Raw genomic sequence first — 23,182 nt, 5'->3', positions numbered from 1 at the left:
TTTGAAGTCATGTCTGTCGAAAGTGGCAAAGCATCCAGCAAAGACATGATACAAGACCTGAGAGATGCATGCGGCCCTTCAGTTGATCGATCTACTGTTCATTGAGGTCTCATCAGAAATGGGTCTTAGTGGAAGGGTGGCTGTCAAGAAGCCATTCATAATCCAGGGGAACGGGGAGAAAAAGCTGAAGTATGCCAAATTTTACCTGATCTGGACTAAAAATCAATGGCAAGAAACTTTAAGAATCTATATTTGATCTTTTTTTTTTGCTTCAAATCCCCATTGTGTCATGACAGAAGTACAATAGTGGGGGTCTATAGCCATGGTTAAAACATGGTAGAGGCGCTGTCATGGTTTGGGGCTGCCGACAGTGGTGTTGGAGATCCTGTCAAAATTGATAAAATAAAGGTAGAGAAGTACATTCAGACCTGGATCCTAAATGCAAATCCAGATGGGAAAAAAGCACACAATGGAATACTATCAGTCATAAATTGGTCTCCGCAGAGCATGAACCTCACATTTTTGAAGCGGTGTGGGATCGTCTTGACAGAGAACAGAGCAAAAACCAACCAACATCCAAAGAAGAGGTGAATTTCCTCAAGAAACCAGAAGAACTATTCCCGAAAACTACTTAAAGAAAAGAAGAAGAAAGCTGCCTTAGAGAGTTTAGGCTGTGTTGAAGAATAAATGTAGTCCAAATGCTATTTTTGATTTATATACTATGTTTTCCTGTACATCGTACATGTTTCCAATTTATTTAGCAACATATAAAGAAATGATGGAATACTCGAGACTTTTGGGCAGTTCTTTATGTCATATAGACTTAACTCTGATGTTTTAATGTAGGTTTAACTACACTGCAAGAACATAGCCCTGTGTTATCGAGGGTGTTCTCCCCTCATACAGGTGAGGTTAAAGTTGGCCTTAAATGATCTTTTTCCGTCTGCTGTTCATATTTCATGCTCTTGTTAAGTGTGCCATATGGTCACACAGCAGGCCGCCTTGGGTACAAGAGCGCTGTGAGAGAAAGATTCTGAATCATAACTGACTTCTGTTTCAAAAGAACAAGTCATATGAGGGAGAAGCGCTTCAAAACTGTGCTGAGACACACGCCACAAGCACCAAACCATGGAAGCTACGGAGTCTGCAGTAAATCCCTACACTTTTGAAGATTAGAAAATCTATTTATAATTTTTGTAGGCTTCGCTTATGTTGGACTACTAGATGGGCATGATACTATACAGCCAAACACGATCTTTGTGAAGAGGATGAGAGAAGCTGAAGACCATTTGTTAAATGGGTAAGAACTATGGAACACAGTCCTTGCAGAAGTTTTAAAGCATCATAGATAAAGGCGTTTGCAGTTTTTATGATGCAGCATTATATCTATTAGTCCATAATATTTGTACTTTTTTCGAGTTTACAAACACATTTTTTTCAGCTCTTGAACAGTTACGTACAGAGCTAACACTTAACAGCCATTCACACCTAACTTCATAAAATATAATTTCAAACAATGCAGTGAATCCACTTCTAAATTCAGTTTCTAGTTCATTTGTCTTCTTTTAATGAGCTGTTATTACTTGTGTGTAAACAGTGAAGAGCTATTTGCTCAGAATCAATATGAACCAAGTACATGGCCTCACCGTAGTAATAAATTAAAATCTTTAGAGGAAGGGAATGGTTTTGAATTTAAAAAAATACTGTAATGGAATTAATTAAAATCATTGATATATAGATTATTTAATATATAAATAACAAATGTGAAATCCCAATCTGGCCTGGATAATGTCACTCTGTCTGCCTTTGATAAATCTGTGACAGAGATGCTTTGGCTCTCAGAGGTGGTTCATAGAGGTCTTTGAAGGGTGGGATACTTCTGCATAAATCTGTAAGACTCCCGAGCTTTGTGTGCTGCTGTTGTTGTTGTTGTCTATCCTCCTCCTCCTCCTCCGCCTCCACAATCCCCTGCAAGGAAGTAGAAGCTGTCCAAGGTGAGTCAGCACAGAGAATCTGTTCGAGCATTTGGCCGAGGTTTTAAGAGAAAAAATGGAAGAAGAAGAAGAAGAAGAAACCAGTTATTATTCTTTTTTGCCTTTGTTCATTAGTTTTTAACACAATGGCATTCATTTATTTAAGAAAAAGCCATTTTTCGTATGAATGAATGAAAAATGGGTAATTAAAAAAAGGAATCTGATCTTGTTAGTATAAAGAAACACCTGTCTGAAACACAGACAGTCAGACATTTGAGCATTTGTTAGTGTAGATTAGTAGAGTCCAATAAGTCAAATCCCCTGAGGTACAAGCATCATTAACTGTCTCTACCCTGCATGTATCTGTGTGCTGTACAGTTAGTGTGAATGCAACACTCCTGTGTGGAAGCAGTGTCTGTTTGAACAAACGCACAAAGCATGCCAACATAGATGGAGATTTAGTACCAATTAATATGAGCTGTTGTATTTTCCATGCCCCCCTCCGCCATACCCTCCACACACACTCACACACACACACACACACTTCACTGTGTGTCTGTACACTAATCCTCTCTTATGTAACTGAGTGAAGCTCTCTCAGTGATAACACACATGCACACACACATGGACACACACGTACATACTAGTCAGTGCCCACATGTATATGTGGATGAACTTGTGCGGGTGGCAACGGAGTTCCATTGGAATAATGATTCCTCTTTTAAAAATGTGACTTTTACTTTCAAGGACTGTTCCTCAAAATGAACAAACAAGTTGTGTGTTGTTTTTTTAAGTGAAAGAAGATGAAGGATTTGTACAGTAAGTGTCAAAAGCTCTTTATTAGTGCATTAGTGCTTTTTCTCAGCAGCAGACCTTTCATTTTTAGCTTATACACTGCAACAATTTGAATTTTGCATATTTTCTGTCAATTCAGCAAAGGGTTTTGTCTTTTAGATTATTATTATTATTTTTTGTTTCAAGTCAGCTAAGCATTGAGAAAACAATAATCATGAGTTATAATGAAATATTTGAGATGCTTTTTGTTCATGATGTACAGTTATTTGTCATTTTAATAACTATCAAACGCACCATGTGTTATTGTTTGTTTGGAAACATGGTGATTAGCTGGATAGGTTTTTGAACTACGAAAGAATGCGCATAAATATGCTCTATTTTCAGGTGAAGTTTAGTGAAAGTATAAATCTGAACCACATACAAACTAGGAAGGTGGCTCAAAATCCTTAAGTATTCAACTCTAATAAATGATGCCTATTGATGCTGGTCAAAAAGCAATAGTTGTTGATTACTCAGTGATGCATACATGCTTCTCTTTGTATATATGCTGATGGCACTGTTCCAGCATTGCACCGTCAGTGTGTGTGTGCAGAATATGAGGTTTGCATCATAGATTCAATATGTAACCTGTGGACTGGTGTTGCAGGTGATAATGCGGGATCACAAGTCCAGTGCTAATGTGGAGAACCTGCTGAGGGAGTCTCAGATGGAGTTACAGTGGATCCAGAGACAGCTCGCCATGATTGCTGCCAGAAACTTGCACCATCACCACCTGCACAGCAAGGGCAAGGTAACATAGTACTGTAGGCCTCAGACACACTGCTGCTTTTATAGCTAAGATGAACTTTACTGTGGAAATATTAGTGTTGACCTTGGTGTAGGATAAATGGCATTTACAAGTAGCTGATAAAATCTTAACTTGTGATTTGTAGTCAGTTTTATGTAATATTTGGTAGTGATCTTATAAAATAGCATTAAATTGTCCAAATACAGGTTTCAAAATTAATATACTCTCACTGGGCATTTCATCAGGTACATCTTGCCAGTATTTGGTTGGATCCTCTTTTGCTTTCAGAACTGGCTTAAATCTCCACCACATCCTAAAGGAGCCCCACTGGACTGAGATCTGGTGACTGTAGAGACAGTGACACCCTTGCAGTGCAAACTTTAACTGTGCAGAATTTATTAAGACAGTAAGCCATGCATTCAATGTCTACATGAGAGTCTTCATTTATTGCCAGCACTGAGATTTGAGTGCAAAGAGTTACAGCTCTTGATTATCTTGTCACTGCTTACGTCTCTTTCTGTTTGTGCTTTATTTGATCCCAACAAATGTACACCTGTCAGCAACATTAAAACAATTTTAACAGTTTTAACAGCAGCAGACATACTACTGTGTGATTATTGATCTATCAGCTAAACTATTATGTCTGGGAGAAGACAGCATGCTTCTGAAAACACATTTTTTTAGGGTTTTCAAAATCCACCCAGTTGAGGGATAGGCCACTATAGATGCTTAAGGTTTTTAAAGGTGTCCAAAGGGGTTTAGAATAAACCTGCCATTCTCATTTCCAGCTCCATATTTTTATATGTCTATTAGAGGTGGTTTGCATGATTCCCAATTCAAAATAATCCTTTTTATTTTATACAGTGAAAACTCAGCTCATCCATCATTTGAAATGTGACTGTTTCAGCACCTCTCCCTTAAAGGATATTGTTCCAATAAGCTAAGTTTATTTATGTATTTATTTGGATTGGTTGGCCTTTGCAAATAAAAGGTTTGAGGTCAGAGCAGCTGAGCTGTATCTCTGACATGACAACATTAAGGATATCCTGCTTCATGTGACATCACACACACACACACACACACACATATATGTATATATGTATATATACATATATATATATATATATATGTATACGACAGAAGATAATGAAAAGCATAATCACCCTGTTTTGAAGTACTTAAATTACAATTTGCCTTCAGTTATTTGCATATTTAAAGTCTGTCCAGTCCAGTTTCCATCTGTTCCCCATTTCCAGTCTCACAGGGCGTCATGTCATGGCTGGAAACCAGTTCACTGAAAGAGTAAATGTGCCTACAGTAAAGATGAGAGCAGACAGCAAGCACGTGTTGCTAGGCAACAGAGTGGAACAGCGCGTACATCCCGCTTTCACCTCTCCTTCCTGTCTTTCTGTCCTCCCCTCTGTCCCATGTGTCTCTTTCATTCTGTCCTCCACTCCGTACTCTTTGCTCTGTCCCAGCTAAACTGAGAACTAGTACTACATAATACATTGAGTGCCTGGTGCTGATGTAACCTCACTAAAACCTGATTTAATTTGAGCCCTCTCTCAGGGATTTAGAGGAGGTGAAAAGAGCAAATAGGATGCAAGGTACAACTGGGACCAGGAACATGACAGTGTAGATTTTAATCCTAGAGAAAAGTTCCAAACCTTAATATGCTATAGGTAGAAATGGCTGAAACAGAGTGTAGTCACGGGTATAGTCTAAAGTTTTTAACAAGATTTTGATTCTGAGGCATAAAACTCTACTTCTGTATTGTTTGTTTGTAGAAGTGACTACTTCCAAATAAAGTCTGACTACTTGGAAGTCAGACTTTCTTGTAATTTTTTAAGTTGTCTTGAGTAGTTCTCAAGTTTTTATGAAGGTCTTTCAAAGTTTTTCTTTGGACGTTGGAGGCTTTTTCTCTCATTTACAGGCCACTCCTTGTACTTGACAAGTATTAGGGGATTTTGTCTTTGTTTGTTAAGCCACTTAACAGTGACTTATGAATCATCCAAGCATAAAAAGGCACCTATCTCAAGGGCTGAACTAGTGATATGGCTACAGATAACAAACATTTTAGCAAAAAACTAATTTCTTTTGTTACGAGCACCCTTTGTTTCTTCCCATTTCTTTATCTGAATCTGTGAGAAATGCCAAAGATAACAGTTTGGCTGTCAAGAAGCTTTTCTGAACAAAGGGAAGCAGGGAGAAAAGGCTGAGGTATGCAAAATTACACAAGAACACGAGTCATGAATCCAGATTTCAAATCTAAGGTTTGAATCATCATTGATATGTGCAGTGGATGTCAGGAGAGAACTACAACGGTGAGTGTCTATCTGTAACATATGGTGGAGGCTCTGTCATGGTTTGGGACTGCTTTTCAGCCTGGAGATCTTGATGAAATTGATGGAATTATTGATATAGGAAAGTACCATCAAATTTTGATCCATCATGCAATACTTGTCTTGAAAGCATCTGATTGTTAATGGTTTCATTTTTCAGCATTACAGTAACCCCAAACAAATGCCTAATGCAGTAAAAGCATACTTGGATGTAAAAACATACAATGGAACACTATGAGTGAGGAATGGGGCTCCTGAGAGCACAGATCTCAGCATTATTGAAGCATTTTTACAGATAAAGGAGCAAAAACAAACTAAAACAACCAACTTAACACAAAAACAAACAAAAAACACCCAAAGAACAACTTTAAATGTATTCCAAAAAGCCTGGGGAACTATATAAACCTAAGACTGCATAAAGATATCACATGAAAGCTCTCCTAAGACAGTTCAGACTGTCTTGAAGAATAAATGCTAAATATTGACGTTCAAGCTCATTAGAATGGTACAAACTCTGTTTTTGCCTTATATACTGTATTTCCATGTGGGTTTTCACACACCTTTCAATAAATTGCTGCACATATTTCCCATTTTCCTACAACATTATAAAGAAATGTGGGGTGGCTCAGTACTTTTACACAGTACTGTATGTTTTAGCAAAAACTCCTCACAGGATCATTTCTGGCAACATGTACGTCTGAAGTGAGAAAGGCAGACATCATTATCTAAGATTATTTAGCAAATTAGATAACTTCTGAACTCGAAATATGAGCCTCACTTCACCTGCGAGGAGGCGGTGAAGCGGACCATGTATGATGTAATGAATCCCCCCCCAACACACCCCTCCTTTTTTCGCGTTGATGTTTGGTCAATCGAACACATCCTTTGGATGACATACGTAGCAAGAGAGAAAGGTACTGACACCAGTAGAAAGGTGGAGGTGGGGAGAGGGTGTTTGGCAGCGCTGCTGAGAGGGTGCAGGAACTGTCTGGGTGCCAGGGAGGTGGCACTGTTTTTGGTCTTGCTGTTAAGGTGATAATCCAGGCCAGCCACGGGTGTGTGCGGCCTAGGCAAGCTGTTGAAGCTGCAGCACGCAAACAGATGCACTCAGACCCCAACACACACGCGTGTGCGCGCGTGGTTTACGCACAGTGACGTGTTGCCTGCGCCTCCGCTGTGATGTGTGATGTGACGGGAAGAAAAGAGAGACAATTCGGGACAAAAAGGATACTGCGTTTGCGGTAGGGACAGTGTTATTACTGTGGGTCTCTTTCCAAAAACACTGCGCGCTAGCATTACTGTTCCAACCTCTCTAAAAAAAAATAAAATAACTGTGTTAACACTATAAACGGTTCTTCCTCAAAGGAGCAGTGGGCGAATTGTTTCTCTGAAAATCTTGGCTGGATTTCTTCCTTTGCTTCGTCCTTTCTTTCTTTGTTTTTGATCATATGTATCCACCACAAGCATCAGGCAGCACGGATGCAAGTGTTTCACTTCCTCACCAGATGGCGACATGACAATAAATTTAAATTCCCCCTAGTCCAAAAAAGATTACCTTCGGGGTATCCTGGCAGCTCGGTTGGCTGAGCACACGCCACTTAACCACAGTGCCCTTGGTTTAAGTCCAGCCACCACATGCTGCCTCCCTAATCTATTCTACTCTGTTCCTTTAGCGGGAGTCATCAAACAAAGCAGCAATCCACAGAGGTCCCAGAAAATGTGATTCTTGTTAAGCAGACTCTTGAATGCACACAGCATTTGTCTGCGTGCTGATAAAGTTGGTAGCTATTAATTGCTGGAAAATGGGAGTGAAGCTTAACTGTGAGGGGTATAAAGTAGTAAAAAGCCCCTATTACATAATTATATGCTGTAACATCTTAATAGCTACCCACATTATCTGCTTTGGTTAATAAACAGTTCCCCCAGCCTCCAGTTGTTCATCAGTTTTAAATGGATAATGCACTCACTGTGCGCCCATCACCGCTGTTGTCACCGGTATTGTGCAGAAATTAAGCTCCCTGTATGTTTATTTTATTATTTATAGGTTTCCGCTGCTTGCCTTCATAGGCTTAAATGAATGTTATTTTGCTATTTTTATTTCCCAGAAATGTGTTCTTGTATTGTACCATATTGAACATTTTGGCAATACCGATACTTTTATCTGATAAAGAAAGCTTATGTAGAGTAGGGAGCAGTACCTCAGAATTTATTAGCTTAATCATCATCAATTAAGAAATTCTTAACACATTTCAATGAACACTAAATCAGTGGGATTTTTAATTTCCACAATACTTAGTTAACACAATACACACCTTTCAGCTTTTCATTATTTAACACAAATCAGTGGCCATCATACTGAACTTGGAGAAACAAAGTATCAATCCTGTCACACTAATATCGATCCAATACCAATATCAGTGCTGGTATTAATGCAATAAATATTTGCGTCGTCCACCTGCCTACCTTTTTTAGTGCGCTGCTCCTCGGCACTTCATCAGAAAATTATGAACTCTGTGAAATATGTCATGGAAGTTAAGTATAGCACTCAGTAAGCCCTACAAATCCCCTTGTAGCAGTTACCTGCTTTACACAGTTGCCTTTGAGCAGTACACACACTACAGCACTCCTCAGCTGTGACCTTTACGGATTGCAAACACAAAAAAGAAATATATCCCTTAGATGGAAGCAAAAAAACCAAACAAACAAACAAAACAAAATTAAAAAGACTCTCAATGGAACATATAAAATCTGATGTGAAAGTATCTTACATTGTGGGTCATTGAAATCAACAACGGCAATATAAACCAACCACACTGCACACAGGTAAGAACCTTGGCCAGTGCATTAAATCAGACTGGAGGCATACACTTCCTCTGAGAGTGGAGTAATGCTGTATTCCCAAAGGTTGTCATGCAGGCGGAGACTGCACTGCTGAGTGGAAGTAAAACAGACTAGTTTTATGAGGAACAGGCAGATTTTAATACTTCAGAGCAACTTATGAGATACTGTGGCAGATTTATACAAACACTTGTAAATTATTATTACTATGTATATAAAATCATTGAGATATTAAATACAAAGGAAAATTCTCAGATGGTAAAAATCTTATGTATACTGCTGCGAGGTCTTCTCGCTGATTCTTTCTGAGACTGTATAGCGTCTGAATTTTCTCAACTAATTAATTCATCTTATTCCTCTGCCCTCAGTCTGCCGATTTATATGGTGTTAATATTGGCAATATTTTCTGTTGTCTTATGGTTATCCATAACTTGTGCAGAATATTGGATGTACAGCACTGTGCAAAAATCTCGAGTCACCCCACGTTTCATTATATCCTGCTTCCAAGGAGCTGGATTTTCTTGTAATTTTTAAAGTGCTCTTGAGCAATGGTTCTCCAGGCTTTTTATTAAAGATGTGTTAAAGTTTTACTTTGGACATTGGTGGCTTTGGTGGCCTAAATCAAGAGATTAAGATGAATTTTTAGCTATACCTTTTGATGTTTTTTATGGAAAAACATTTTGCCTTTTGCTCATTCTCTCTGAATTAAAGGCAGAGAATGAATAAATACCAGCTTAGCATCTGGACGTTTTATAATCTTCCTTTAATTGCTCCTTTTTTGGCTCACACTTAGAAGCAAATGCTGTTGGTATTTCCTGTGACCCCAGTGTGCATGAGTGTGCCATTATTCTAAACTCTGACGTAACTGCTGTCAGAGCAGCTTTGCCAGCTTCCTCAGTACAAGGATGATGACTCCTGTGTGGACACCACAATTGGGCCCTGCCAGACAAGGGACTGGTTGCAGTGCTTGCATGCACCAAACTCTGTTAAATTAGGAGTCTGATTGTATGGTATCATGTCTCCCTTGGATGTCTTAACTGCCTGTGATTAGAGTTTATGTGTTTGCTCCAGAGTCCAGTCACCCAGATGCTAAAATGTCCAAAATATTTTAAATGTAGCTGAGAACATATTGTCATTTTGTTGTCAAGTCACTAAAGAGGTTACCTGCCTTTAACCATATATATTTTTTAGCATGTTAAATCTGGAAACCAGTGGTTCTGTGGTAAATGACTCACAAAATCAGCTCTCATAGGGATGTCAATATGGCCTAATATCTTGCTCTGAACAGGCTGACAGAATGTGTTAGTCTGTCTGTCTGTTTGGAAAACCAACAGCACTGGTTGGCAGGTCCTTCTCTGTCTGTTCTTGGAAAGATCACCATATTACACTGGTAGATCTATGTGTAGGCTCGACTGCTTGGCGGGTCTGGTGTATTAGCAGGTGGATCTGGCTGTCTTTCTGTCTACTTGGCACTTCCATCATACTGGCTTCAGTAGCTTACGCTCTGTGGGTAAACTGTCATCTTGTCTGCAACTTTGTTTTTTCGTACGTGCTTTGTGGAGTGTGATAGTTTGGCTTTCGATCAAGGGGATCTGGTTATTGTTTGTATGTGTGCGAGTGTGTGAATTGTTTTGTGTGCCAAAATACCAACTGTTCTGGTAACAAGCAAATTGATATATTAGAATAATATAAACTGAAGTTAGAGCCATCTGTTGGTTGGTCTGTCAGGGATTGGTAAAAAGAAATAATGCTTGATGAGAACAGTGGGCTGACAATTTGACCACAGCCTTAAAGTTCCTTGAGATGGGTTTAATAACTTTAAAAAAAAAAATTAGATGAAAAGCTAGTATAGGGAGGGAAAAGACAAAAGAGAACAGACTTCAAAGTAATGCAGGCAAAAGCTTTCCTTTGTTTGAGGTGCTAATGTGGTAATACTTGTGTGTCTGGGCAGGCTAAGTGTGCTTTTTCAGGAGGCAAATATGAAAGACCAATGCTTTTTTTGGCATTTCAGATTATACTTCTCTAGCATTTTCCTGTAATACTCAAAGTAAGCAGAGTGTAGCACAGCACCAAATCTTTCTTTAGCCTTACGTACAGGGGAATGTTCTGTACACACACACACACACACATATATATATATATATCAGAGCAAAATGCATCCTTCTATCTTCGGGGTTGTGTTTAATTCCTGGAGGCACAGATACATTTTACTGTATCTTAAATCAGATTTTCTCTCACTTCAGCAAAAAAGCTGCCTAATACCTCTGCTATCTACAGTCCCTCTGGTAGCTCCAGCATGATTGGAAATTTTGAAAAAAGATTGACAGCATAGCAGTTCTATTCCAAAACACGACAGCTATGAATGGAAAAGTGCCACCAAACTGCTCCGATGGATGTCTTTCATGAAAGAAGACTAACTCAGCAGCACAAGGGATGCTTCCAGCCTGCCTGTTGCAGATATGCACTACATTTCCACTGAGAATTTAAGCAAGTGAAATTTTGGATTCTAAAGGCTTTTTTTATGCCATCAAGAAAATGTTAAAAAAATACACTGATGTGCAGACTGAGCTGCAGCAGCTTCATTATCAGACCCGCTAATCCCTTTCCTGTCACTGACCATATGGGACTGAAGTAGTAGACTGTTGTAAGAAACACTGTCAATATGGATTCTCTTTACTGTATATTAATCAAGTGAATTGGTCGGTTAAATAACTTGGATAAACTGCCAGATGATTTTATGCAGATAATGGTTTCCTTACGTTTCCTGTTAGGTCACCATGAGGTTGCCAGGTTTTGTAGTGAAATATCTCATGACTTAATTGGTGTAAATCTAGTAAACTTGGCACTGATATCCACATTAATAATATAATGTGATTGTGTGTTTAAATATTGTTACAAGGGTGATGACTCCTGTGTGGACAACAGATTGTTTTATAGACACTGGAGGATTTCGTGACAAAACTTGTCCCCTGCACATTTTCCATGAGATCCACCTGAGTTTCGCTTTTAAGGTTTTGGGTGATTGCCATTAGATGATAATAGACAGACACTTTCATGTTTCCCTATGGATAATATCTTTGCTAATATGCACAGGGTCACATTTGATTTAGTATTTTGGTTTAGGACAGAGGTATCAAACATAAATCCAGGGGGCCAGAATTGGCCTGGCAAAGACTCCAATCGGGACCACTGGATGGCTCTGGAAAATGTGAAGGAGTGCATAGATTTGTAAACTTTTTACAGCTTTTCCCATGGATAAATACTACAGCAAAGTAATTATGTAATAGATAAACAATTAAATGACAGAAAGTTCCTGTTTTTCACTATCTAATATATATATAATTTTTTTTCCTTTTTTTATTCGGGAGTTCACAGAAAAAACAGTCATTTTCTTTTAAATAATGAAAATTTACAGGACCATCTGGGCACTGGACTACCAGAATTTTTCTGTAATTTTACACATTTATCATGTAGTTTCGTTGCATGGAAAATGAGTTTGATATGCCCAGTGTAAAACAAAATACTTGCAAAAGTTTTAAGTTGTACTTAAATGAGCACAGTTCAGATGTTCATTTAGGTGGTTGGTGTCATGGAATACACATTTATCCTAACAACCAGTGGTGCCTGGGGGTAACCAGCTGGTCCCCAGTGTGACTGAGGCTTTAAACCTGTAAACCTGCATGGCATCATATGAACATGATCACTTGTAACATCTTAGCAGCAGGATAACGTTGGTCTTGAAGGACTGCGTCACAGAAGCGTTAGCCTGGCTCTACCAGCACTGTTACAGCTGCTACTAAAATTATATTGAATGTAATAATACAGGAATGTTCAACACTGGTTATTCTTATCTTTATTATTTGTCTTGCAGTCAAGATATGAGGTTTCATCTCAGCAAGCTACAGGCCACTCCACTGTCTACCACGCAGGCCGCTTTCGACTGCTGGAGGAGAGAAACCGAGCTCTAAAGCTTGAAGTAACCACACTTCGCCAGGAGAAACAGCAGTATAAGAAAGTGGTATGCTTGCTACTTTATGAACCCCAGTTATGTCATTTTCCACAGACATTTGTCTGTCTCTTCTAACAGCTAACGCAGTCATATTTCAAATGATATATATTCTTTTGGCTTGGATATACCAGATGAAATATTACTAAAAGAGTAGGCTAGCATAATTCAGTGCAAAATAGATAGGCGGGTGGTTTGGTGTGTGTTGTAGATGCGAGTGCCAGTTTGCATCCTGCCTTCATGCATGTATTTGTGTAGTGAAGTCAAGTTAGTGAAGTTGTCTTTTGGAGGCCTCCACCAGGTGGTCCCAGATGGCAAGGTGTTTGAGCCGTTGTCTTGGCAACATGCCCATTAGCAGGAGTGCTGACACACTGACAGAGGGGAACTGACAGAGCGTAGTGGCTGCTGCTGCTGCTGCTATGAGCGGCGATCGTTTGAAATCAGTTCGAGAGTGAAATCCGCAAGCTTCATTCCTCCTTTGCAGCCTTTTAATTTGTTTTATTTGAATGTGTTTTTCAAGTTAAAATAAATACATCAATTACATAATTTCATATTTGAAAATTTGCCACAACCTACTGATATTTCTGCCACAACTTATTAAAACTAGATACTGTACAAATGACAAAATAACCAAACTTTCTGTCTCCCATCAGTCTTTCTTCCACTGAGAAGTAACGTTATGTGTAAAACTTTCTGATAAACTACTCTCTCTGTGTAAACAGAAAACCGTCAAAGCAAAACTTGTCTTTTATTTTTTTTTTTCCTCCCTAACATTCAAAGTAACCACAACATAAGCAGTAATGTTATGTAATTTTTGTGTGTGCGTGCTATTTTTAAATACGGGAGATACTGTTAGGAGGCAATCCAGCTGGGTGCCTGACAATCTTTTTGGTGTCGCTGCTGATTGCTTCACTCACACAGTCAGCACTGCACCATGGTCATTCATGCAAAGACAGACTCAGCTATGGATCAAAGAGAAGCTCAGTAATGAGAGAGGGTTCATTCTTACACATTTCCTTAAGCAGATGCACTGTGGGCTTACACTTTGTCGGGGTATTAAAAGAAACCAAAAAGAGCCTATTTTTGGATAGCCCTTCCATCACGTCTCTTGTTGAGAATGCTGAAAACAATCTTATTTATTTGTGTATTTTATGAGCCACTCTTAATAACTTTCCAACTGGGCTAAAGGTAAAGAGTAATGGTCAAAAGATGCCTAATAACAAATTCCAATAAAACACACTTTGATGGAAGATATATAGAAGAAATATGGTAGTGCGCCAGAACTGTTTCCTGGATTTTGAGGTCTGGCATCACACAGTTGCTGGAAATTTCTCAGGTGTGCATTCATGATAAGAATCTACTCTTCCAACACATCCCAAAGGTGCTCAATTCTACTGAGATCTAAAGACTTTGGAGGCCATTGAGTACAGTGAACTCACTGTAATGTTAGCTTTGTGACATGGTGTGTTATCCCACTGGTAGTAGCCAAGATGGGTATACTGTGGTCACAATGGGATGGACATGGTCAGCAACAATACTTGGATAGGCCCATGGAGGTTAAATGCTGCTCAGCTGGTACTGAGGGGCCCAAAGTGTGCCAAGAAAATATCTATCACACTGTTTCATCAGCAGCAGCAGCCAGAACCATTGATACAAGGCAGGATGGATCCATGCTTTCATGTTATTTACCCTAGATTTTTACCCTACCGTCAAAATGCTGCAGCAACAATGACCAAGGAGGGGCACCTGGTGTTGTCTTCTGCTGATGTAGCCCTTCTGCTTGTAGGTTTGGTGTAGAGATTTGTTCTGCATACCTTGGTTATAACGAGTGGTTATTTGAATTATTGTTTCCTTCCTGTCAGCTGGAAGCAGTCTGGCTTCTCTCCTCTAGTATCAACAAGGCATTTTCACCTGGAGAAGTGCCTCACACCGGATATCTTCTCTTTTTCAGACCATTCTCTGTAAACCCAACAGATGCTTGTTTTTCAGAAATCTCAGTAGATCAGGAGTTTCTTACTTAAATTCTTTCTTCCCCATTCTGATGCTGGGTTTGAACTTGAATAGGTTATCTCGACCATGTCTGCATACCTAAATGCACTTATATAATCACATATTCCCAAGGTAACAATAGTAGCATACAATTTCAGATTATAATAAACTGTGAAAATATTTAAAAAACTTTTTAACATTTTAAATTACTCTTATTTGGGCCAGCGTTTTCTCCTAAACCTAGAGTGAGCACTCTCTTTGGTTTCATGGGCCTTTTTGGCGTGGAGTCAGTCTGTTACTACCTGAAGACTCAGGACTAATAGAGATAGCTGAAATGCTCATGTTGGGTCAGTATTAACTGGATGAGTAAAAGGAAACAGTTTGCTAACATGTTTGCCCCATGTCAATTTAAAAAGGTGCTAATATGTTATAGGGAGGTGTGAGACCAGGGTGCCAGGAAGTTGTATAAGCTACTATTTCACAGTTTTTAATTGAATCTTTGCTGTGACGCTGAAACTTAATTTCATCGCCTGCTTATTAGTTATATTCCCATGTGTCTGTTTTTTCTTGAATTTAATTTGTTATTTTGCTCCCTAAATGGCAAGAGGAAACACAGCGAAGATGGAAGAAGGAAAAAAAAGGCTTTTGACCTGTTGCCTGGAAACAATCTGTGATGGACAGTTGGAGAAAGGTTCCCTCGGTGAGGAATGACCTTCTGTCTGTTGTGTGGCTGCTGCTAAAAGGCCACAGCTGTCTCCCTGGACACCATCCCTATGGCAACAATTGTGTACTGCTAGCAGCTGGCCCACTAAGATGAGAGGCCTCACAATGATATGAGTTGTGCTGGTGCAAAGAGGAGCAACGGCTAATCAATAATCCTAAATGGCTGTGTTGCTTTACCTGACCCCACAATCTGTATCTTAAGTTCTTCCAATCAATGACACACGAATAAAACGAGGTTAACAATAGAACAGTATGCTGAAATTAACTTCACAACTCAGCAGGAATAACACTATCACCGCCCACTTTCTCACACTGTTTTGACTCACAAGGTTGTTGTATCAGCTGACATTTAAAAAGATGTGTTTTACTCCTCTCTAACTCAATTCATCCCAGGTGTGTTCTGTAAGATATTCCTGTATGACTACATTATCCCCCTTCCCCCCCCCCGGTTCATTTCCCAGTTCATCCCCTTGCCTTTTTTACCTAAGTAAAACTGCTGAGAGCTAAAGCTGAGCACACTGACCTTTACCCTGTAGGAGAAACAGTAAAAAGAGAACAACAAAACCAACAGGTCGCACCACATTGACCTCTAAAACCTGTGGGATGAGTTTTAATGATGAATTAAAAAAGTTGCTTAAAAAATATGTTATTCAACTTTAATGGCTATTTTCTGTAGCACCGTTCACAGTGTCCTGAAAAAGATCTGATAATGGAGAGAGAACAGCTCAGTACAATGTAGACGCAAGCACAAACACACATACTCAGTGTCCACACCCAGCCAGAGAGGTTGACTGACGCCACTGGCCTGGCCTGTGCAGCTTCATGTTTGCGCTAATCTAAGCAGATATGATGTAAATCAGGGCGGGCCGTGCCTGGCCACGATCGAATTGAGACATCTTCTGACAGTTCCTTCCAGACAAAATTTCAGATGAGTTGCTTTCTAGCTCATGACCTAATAATTTTTAAATGATAAAACCAGTGTCAGCTGATGTCAATGTCATGTCATTTCCTTATGGTGCCAAGAATACAACATAAATACAACATATACAAGAACAGATTCAAATAACCAGAACCGAGCGAACACATTTGACCTTTGATTCCAACCAAATGGCACTCTGTCTCTCATATAATATATACCTGCTATGAGCTATGGCTTTGAAAGTGTGACACTGACTAAAAGACAGGAGGTGGAGCTGGAGGTGGCAGAGTTGAAGATGCAGGAGTGACCAGAAGGGACAGGATTAGAAATGAGGACATCAGAGGGACAGCTCAGGCTGAGTGGTTTGGAGACAAAGTTTGAGAGGCAAGGCTGAGTTGGTTTGTGAGAGATTTGAACCATTAGTAACACAGGAAACTAAATTCTGCTGCATTAGAAAGAAAAAATGCAAAAAAATAAAATAAAATTAAAAAACAGTACAGTCAAAATATAGGGCCCTCCTGGATTAACTCAAAATCACCTTAACTGGATAAAATCATTTTAGTGGTTAACATTGGCATACCCACATTCACATCATGGAAAGTTTATGCCAGTATAACTATTACAACAATATAAGTCTGACAGTGCAGTGCAGGCAGAGTTGGCAAGGGTGTGCTGTGTTTTAGTTAAAGGTTAAAGTCAAAATCTTTGAAACTATATCGCACTTGGAACGCTCATAAAATTGAAAAAACAAAGCAACATTAGTTTATATGATAAAACTTGTGACTTCAGACTGCTACACAATGCGACTTCCTTTTGCAGCCACAGGAGTCATTCCCTGTTGGCCTTTAGAAAGAAAGCACGTTTTAGGCACTTTCATGTTGGCTTCATTTTTCAGACCTGCAATCCAGACCCATCTTTTATATACAGTCTGTGCATCTCAGCAGGCAACGTGTCAGCCCACGGATGTGGAGCAATGATCCTATGAAACATTCACTCTCTGCAGCCTAAAAACACAGCTGTGAAATATGTTTGGTATACTTGATTATGAATAAGGTGTTGGTCATTGTGACAGGGCTGATACAATTGATTTTTAGCCGTGATAGCCGTATGGATTACAGTGTTTCTCACAAAATTAGTTTTTGTATTATTTCTTTCTTTTTCTGCCACATTTTTGGCTACAAGTTTTTAAGAACTCGGGAAGTTGTGTAATAAGATTTTATGAACAGTTATAATAATAATTATATTGAAAGTACACAGATATAACCATAGAGTGACCTGTATTGTGACATAGCATGCAAAAACCAAAAAGTTTACATTTTTCATTTTTTATTTTTATGTTTTGCTAAAATTGTAAATTGGAAGATGTCAAACTATGTCAGTTCTTTTATTTATTGTAGTTCATTAACAATGCAAATGGATAAATTCTCACTCTTGTAAATGATTAAACTCTTGATAAAACCTCCACAAGGTTTACAAGAATCTGTCAGTTGATCACAACACACACAGCATTATTGCCTCCGGCTAAAGTTGGAAAAGTTGCCAGCATCAATAAGGGGGGCAAAATGTGCTGGGTGACTGGTCAGGTCAAACCCCTAGTGTGTGTAGCTGCCCTGAGCAGGGGCTCCCTCATCACAGACCAGATTGTTCTGGACATAGTTTAGGAGATATTTATAGACAGTGACGTTACAAGATAGGAATATTGGAAACATTGGGACGTCTGGTTGTTCTTGATTGCATCATTGTTCAGGTGCTTTTGTGTGCAGCTAGGATTCTCAGCATCTTTGGCCAGCTTTTCCCATATGTAGCCACTGTGATGCCAGTCATTGGTACTAACCAATGACTGGCAATGAAGCTTTTCACATCTGCTTCCTTGGTGTTCTGAAGGGGCAAAGGGTGGGTGATCTGAGAAACAAAGGGACACTACACAGCATGTTCATAAAGCAGCTACTCAAAGCACAGCCTACTTTATAGCCCTCTTGGATTTTTAATGCGGATGAAACTTTGCAAACAGTACACCGGTAAGAGTTGAAACTAGAGACTAAGACCATAAACCCACCAGGAAAGTGTATACCAAGGGCAACATTCAAGTGAGAAGTGGAGTAGTTTTCTCATGGACTTTATGCAATCAGAGGTATTTTGCAACCGTAAAGTTGTCCCCCACTGGCAATTAGAAAGGAAGAAAGGAATTACACATTGGTATCACTTCTCCAGATGATTTTTATATACATATAACCTGTGACCATAAGAGTGCAGAGCACCACTTAAAGACACCGTGAGACATAAATCCTACTAGAATACTGTAAAAACAAACAATAAAACTCCTGTAATATAATGTATAAATATTATACACAGGCTTTTGCACAGCCATAACTACAAAACCTGCCAGCTAACGCTACGCCTCATTTATTAATGCCATAAACGTTTATTAGATGTGTATCTTAGTAGAAAAGGCAAAATGAGAAAAAGCAGCATCAGTCAAGACCTTGTTAAATTAGTGCCACGACTTAAGACATGAAATTGGGAGAAGCGGACATGAGGGCGGGTCTATTTGGTTGTTCATATTCCAATTGCCAGTGACACCTTTCCTCTGTGGACTCCTGATGTCACTGATAGCTGTAGCGGTGTTGATTTTTATTCAACAGAGTGGAATTGTGCAGCTCGCCGCAAACACATGCAGGTCCAGGGAGAACGAGGGGAGAGAACGCAGGAGAGAAAAGGAGAAAATGATGGAGGAAGGTTGTTAAGAAGGAGGGTCTTTGGGGGTGGGGAGAGAGAGTGAGAGGAACGGGAGGCTAGGAAAGAGTGTGTGGAGAGGGGGCGGAGGAAAGAGAGTAAAAGAGAGAGAGAGAGCGAGAGAGGCCCCAGAGCTGCTACTGATGCTGCTGCTGCCGCTGCTGCAGCCGTTTGACAATTCCCCACCCATACAGAGCGCGGAAGAAGGGAGGAGATCAGAGCAAGGATGAAGAAGGAGTAAGCGACACCTCAGTAAAGATGCTCCTGTGCTAAGGCGGCGCGAACGGTAAATACAAAGCCTTTATCATCACTCTGCTTCCTCTTCAGTGCTGCTGTTTGTCTCCGCATCACCGGCTCGAGTGTGTTTGTGTCTGATTTAGCTCTGTTGAGTCCTATATATAGTGCACAGGGTTAGCTTAGCCAAGCAGCTGGGGAAAACCTGTCTGTGCAGTGGCTGCAGGAGGAGACAGATGTGCACAGGGAGACTGAGAGGAGGGGAGGATTTGTACATTTTGTCTCTTTTGGGATGTAATGAGAAGAAAGCAACATCCAGCTTCCCGGTTTCCTGGCTGAGGCAGAGCCACCTGTTTGGAGATGTGTGGGTGTGTATGGAGGGGTGAGGGGTGGGGTTACAGTGTATGGTCTAATTGTGTGCTTAGTGCATGATAAGGATATTGTGTGCATCTGTGTCTGCATGGATTTCTGAAGGAGTGCTGCTGCCTTGTGACTGCTGTCAAATGTTAAATAATGAATAAATCCTCCTCTCATTGTGTGCTTATGTAAGAACTGTGTGTAAAACAAGACGTATAGACACTTGGAAATGCGGGAAGACAGACAAATTGGAATAGGTGGTGCTACAAATTTGATTTTCGGTGTGTGTGTGTGTGCTTTGGCGTTGTCAGTTCCGGTAACCTGAGCTTTTCCTGGTTGCTGCCTGCTGAGAGGTTGCCAGGTGTTGGTGATGAATATTAACCCACTCATGACTGACTCACGCTTGCTCTCCGCTGGTTGTTTATTCACACGAGGAAAGTCTCTTACTAAAGGTCTTGGTGTGCCTGTGAGTGCTTGGCAAAGTGATCTACTATATACACTATAGTGGCTAAATGGTCTGCAGTCTAATAAAACAATCTTGCAATAAATTCCGCCTTCGTAGAGGCTATAAATGTTTGAGAGAGGTGTTATTTCGTCTGGCTTTCTGGAAGGTTGTAGATTAAGGGGTTATTGAACTACACCACTACTGAGTGGCGTTTCTTTTATTTTGGCCACTGGTTTATGACAGTGAGGGTAGACTTTAAGTGAGAGTAGTATTTAAATTTATTCACCTCATAATACGTGAAGCACTTTTCTTTTATGCACGAAATCTTCAAAAATAAGTGGCATGTTTAGTGAGCACTGGTGTGACTGCTCTGCTATGTAGGTTATAATCAATTAAAACATCCGCCTAATGAATGGGAATGGTTATGCAAAAGTTTTGGTAAAAGTTAAATATGATGACAATATGATGACTGGAAATAAAAACTTAATGGAAAGCGGAATGCTTCTTTTAATCTCCTTGGAATTGTTTCACGATACGAAAACAGTTGACAGTTGTGTTAAATTCATAGAGCAGAGATTTGAGCCATGAGACAGCTCTCATACATGAGAGCTATCACTACACTACCAGCTACTTAGCAAATATTGTAATACCTCTTCAGGAAATGTGTTTGAACCTGTACGTGCATGCTAAGAACAAGTGAGTGTGTTATATACCTTCGTCTTGCATATGTTTGAATATATGGTTGTGTGGGTGGGTGAGACACCAGTGGACGAATAGTGTACTGTTAGCGCTACAGTTTTACTTTACTGCATTTTGTTTTATACATTTGGCATCACTTTTGTTCTCTGTGTACAGTAATTTTGCCTTTTCTGTTCCCGGTGAGGATTCGAATGCCTTGCTCTTTTTGCACTATTCCTCCCTGTTTTCTTCTCCTTCTACTTCTTCATCTTCATGCGGCAGGCTGGTCGGCGTTGCCAACCGACATTCAGTTGGATGCCAGAGGGCAAGAAGGAGAGAGATAGAGGAAAGAAGACAGGGGAAATGAAACATGTGTTTTCAGTCTTACAACTGATTTTCTCTCCTGCTCTTCTCTCGAGATAATCAGGGAGTCTGGCAGCCAAAAGACAGCCTCCTTGACTAATCAAAATGTTCCTCCAGACATACAGGCTCTGCAATAATCCCTATAGTCACAGCCTTGGAGGGGTGTGGCAGCACATATCAATTTTTATGCATCTACTAAGAGAGTAAGACAGCGTATGCCAGCAGACGTGACATACAATCAAATTTATTCTAGACTACATGTCTTTAAATACATACTTGTGCACAATTTCACTTTATTATAAATGAAGAGGCTGGATTACTGGAAATCCACATGATATTCTGTCTGTCTTCAGTGTGTTTTTTGTAATGCATATTTCATATCTTACAGCTGTGTATCTTAATGTGCATCCTCAGTATGGAAGGCTTTTGTTTGCAGTGCTTGTGTGCAGACTCTCAGCGCACAAGATATGTTGCATGTGATAGTTCATTGCTACTTTTTTCATCTTGACACACCATACCTGAAAGAGAGCAGTTTCTATAGCAACCGCATAAACCTTCACCACACTCCTATCCATGTTGTGTGTGTTCACGCAACATGTGTACCTCCACATGCCCCGAATGCAAGTGAGCGCTGTATTGATTGGTAGCGTACGTGTTGTCACCCAGCCAGCGGGTGGTGGTGGTGGTGGGAGGATGACAGAGATAAAAACAATAAAGGAGCATTTGTGGGCAGCATTTCAAGATACATAGAAGTTATGATAAAGGAAAGACACAGAGTACTGCAGAGGCAGGAGGGTGGGGCAGTGGAGGAAAGTGAGGGGAGAAAGAACTAATATCAGTGGAAAATGGATGTCTCTGAAGTCTAAATACAGACAGTCGAATAAACAAAATGATGAGTAGTGCTTGATTTATGTTGTCAGGCATGGTGCGTATTTGCTTCTTTTTTTAAAAGTTGTATCCCATCCCATGGAATAAGTAGGTGCAGATTTGTACTTGAGCAGTGATTTGCTTTAGCCACTTTCTAACTAACTCACTGAGTGTCAGTGTGTGCTCTCTGGTTACATCATCAGGTAGTAAAACAAATGTGTTTTTAGTTGTTTTTCCAGGTAGTCAAGATTTACTGCTGGACCTGTTTGAAATCTATATCACTGTAACTGAGAATCACTTAAGGACACATGTAGAAGTCCTCTGGATAATATTCCTAAAAGCTTCTGGGACTCTGAGCCAAGTTATACAATGCTGTTTATATTTTTGGCATATTTGTCGGGTAGCAGGGGTAGCAGCTTGAGGTTTTCTTTCAAAAAACCTTAATTTTGTAGGCCTATTTGGTTCTGTATTGCTACATAATCCCAGCGTGACACTGTCAGGCTAGGTGAGCCCTTTGGCAAAGCAACATGCCGATAAAAGCCTGTTAATTCCACATCACTAACAGTCCCCCCACTGTCCCCTCTAAGTTTTTTTTTCCCACCTTTCTCGCTGTGTTCAGGCTGCTTTTTCTTTTGATTATACACCTCTCTCCCAGTCTGTCGTCTCTCTTCCTCTTAATACCGTCTTGATTATGCTTAAGCTGTTCCAGCTGCTCCTATTGAATTCCAAGGCCTTTCAATCAATCAATCAGTCAATCAATTAGTTGTGTAACATGATGAGTAGTATTAGGCAGACTGCCCAATTTCCTTAACTTCCTTAGTGAGTTACAGCTGTTAAATGTCGTTACTATTGGGTGCCAGTATATGTCAGTAGGTGAGCAGGCGATCACATCCCGCATGACTGGAGAGCAGTGGCCCGGGTTCGAGTCTGACCCACGGCCCTCTGGTGTGTGTCTCTCTCCATGCTTTCCTGTCCCGCTTGGCTTTCACAATCCAATAAAAGCTAAGTGCCAAAAAAATGTAGTTTTATTACTTAAACAATACCTATTTAGAGAAGGTTAGCTTTGATTAACAAAAAAATCAGATACTGATTGCAGTTTTTAACTAAATTTCACCTTCCTTCTAATATAAATA

At 39.9% G+C, this 23,182-nt stretch overlaps 1 protein-coding gene across 3 annotated transcripts in view; it reads left to right on the top strand.

Annotated features, from left to right (window-relative positions):
* Nucleotides 1-1,059: 1,059 nt before the first annotated feature.
* rimbp2a (RIMS binding protein 2a) overlaps nucleotides 1,060-23,182 on the top strand; it is a 67,428-nt gene continuing 45,305 nt past the window's right edge. For all 3 annotated transcript variants that reach the window (XM_025909100.1, XM_025909098.1, XM_025909099.1), the window contains exons 1-3: nucleotides 1,060-1,300; nucleotides 3,415-3,558; nucleotides 12,607-12,753. In XM_025909100.1, coding sequence (XP_025764885.1) covers nucleotides 3,421-3,558; nucleotides 12,607-12,753 — 285 coding nt within the window. In that variant the 5' untranslated portion in view covers nucleotides 1,060-1,300; nucleotides 3,415-3,420. The remainder of the gene's footprint in view (nucleotides 1,301-3,414; nucleotides 3,559-12,606; nucleotides 12,754-23,182) is intronic.

The sequence above is a fragment of the Oreochromis niloticus genome, linkage group LG7, assembly GCF_001858045.2.
Source record: "Oreochromis niloticus isolate F11D_XX linkage group LG7, O_niloticus_UMD_NMBU, whole genome shotgun sequence".
NCBI classification, from domain to species: Eukaryota; Metazoa; Chordata; class Actinopteri; order Cichliformes; family Cichlidae; genus Oreochromis; species Oreochromis niloticus.
The sequence above is the reverse complement of the archived record's forward strand: the minus strand, read 5'-3'. Positions and strand labels throughout refer to the sequence as shown.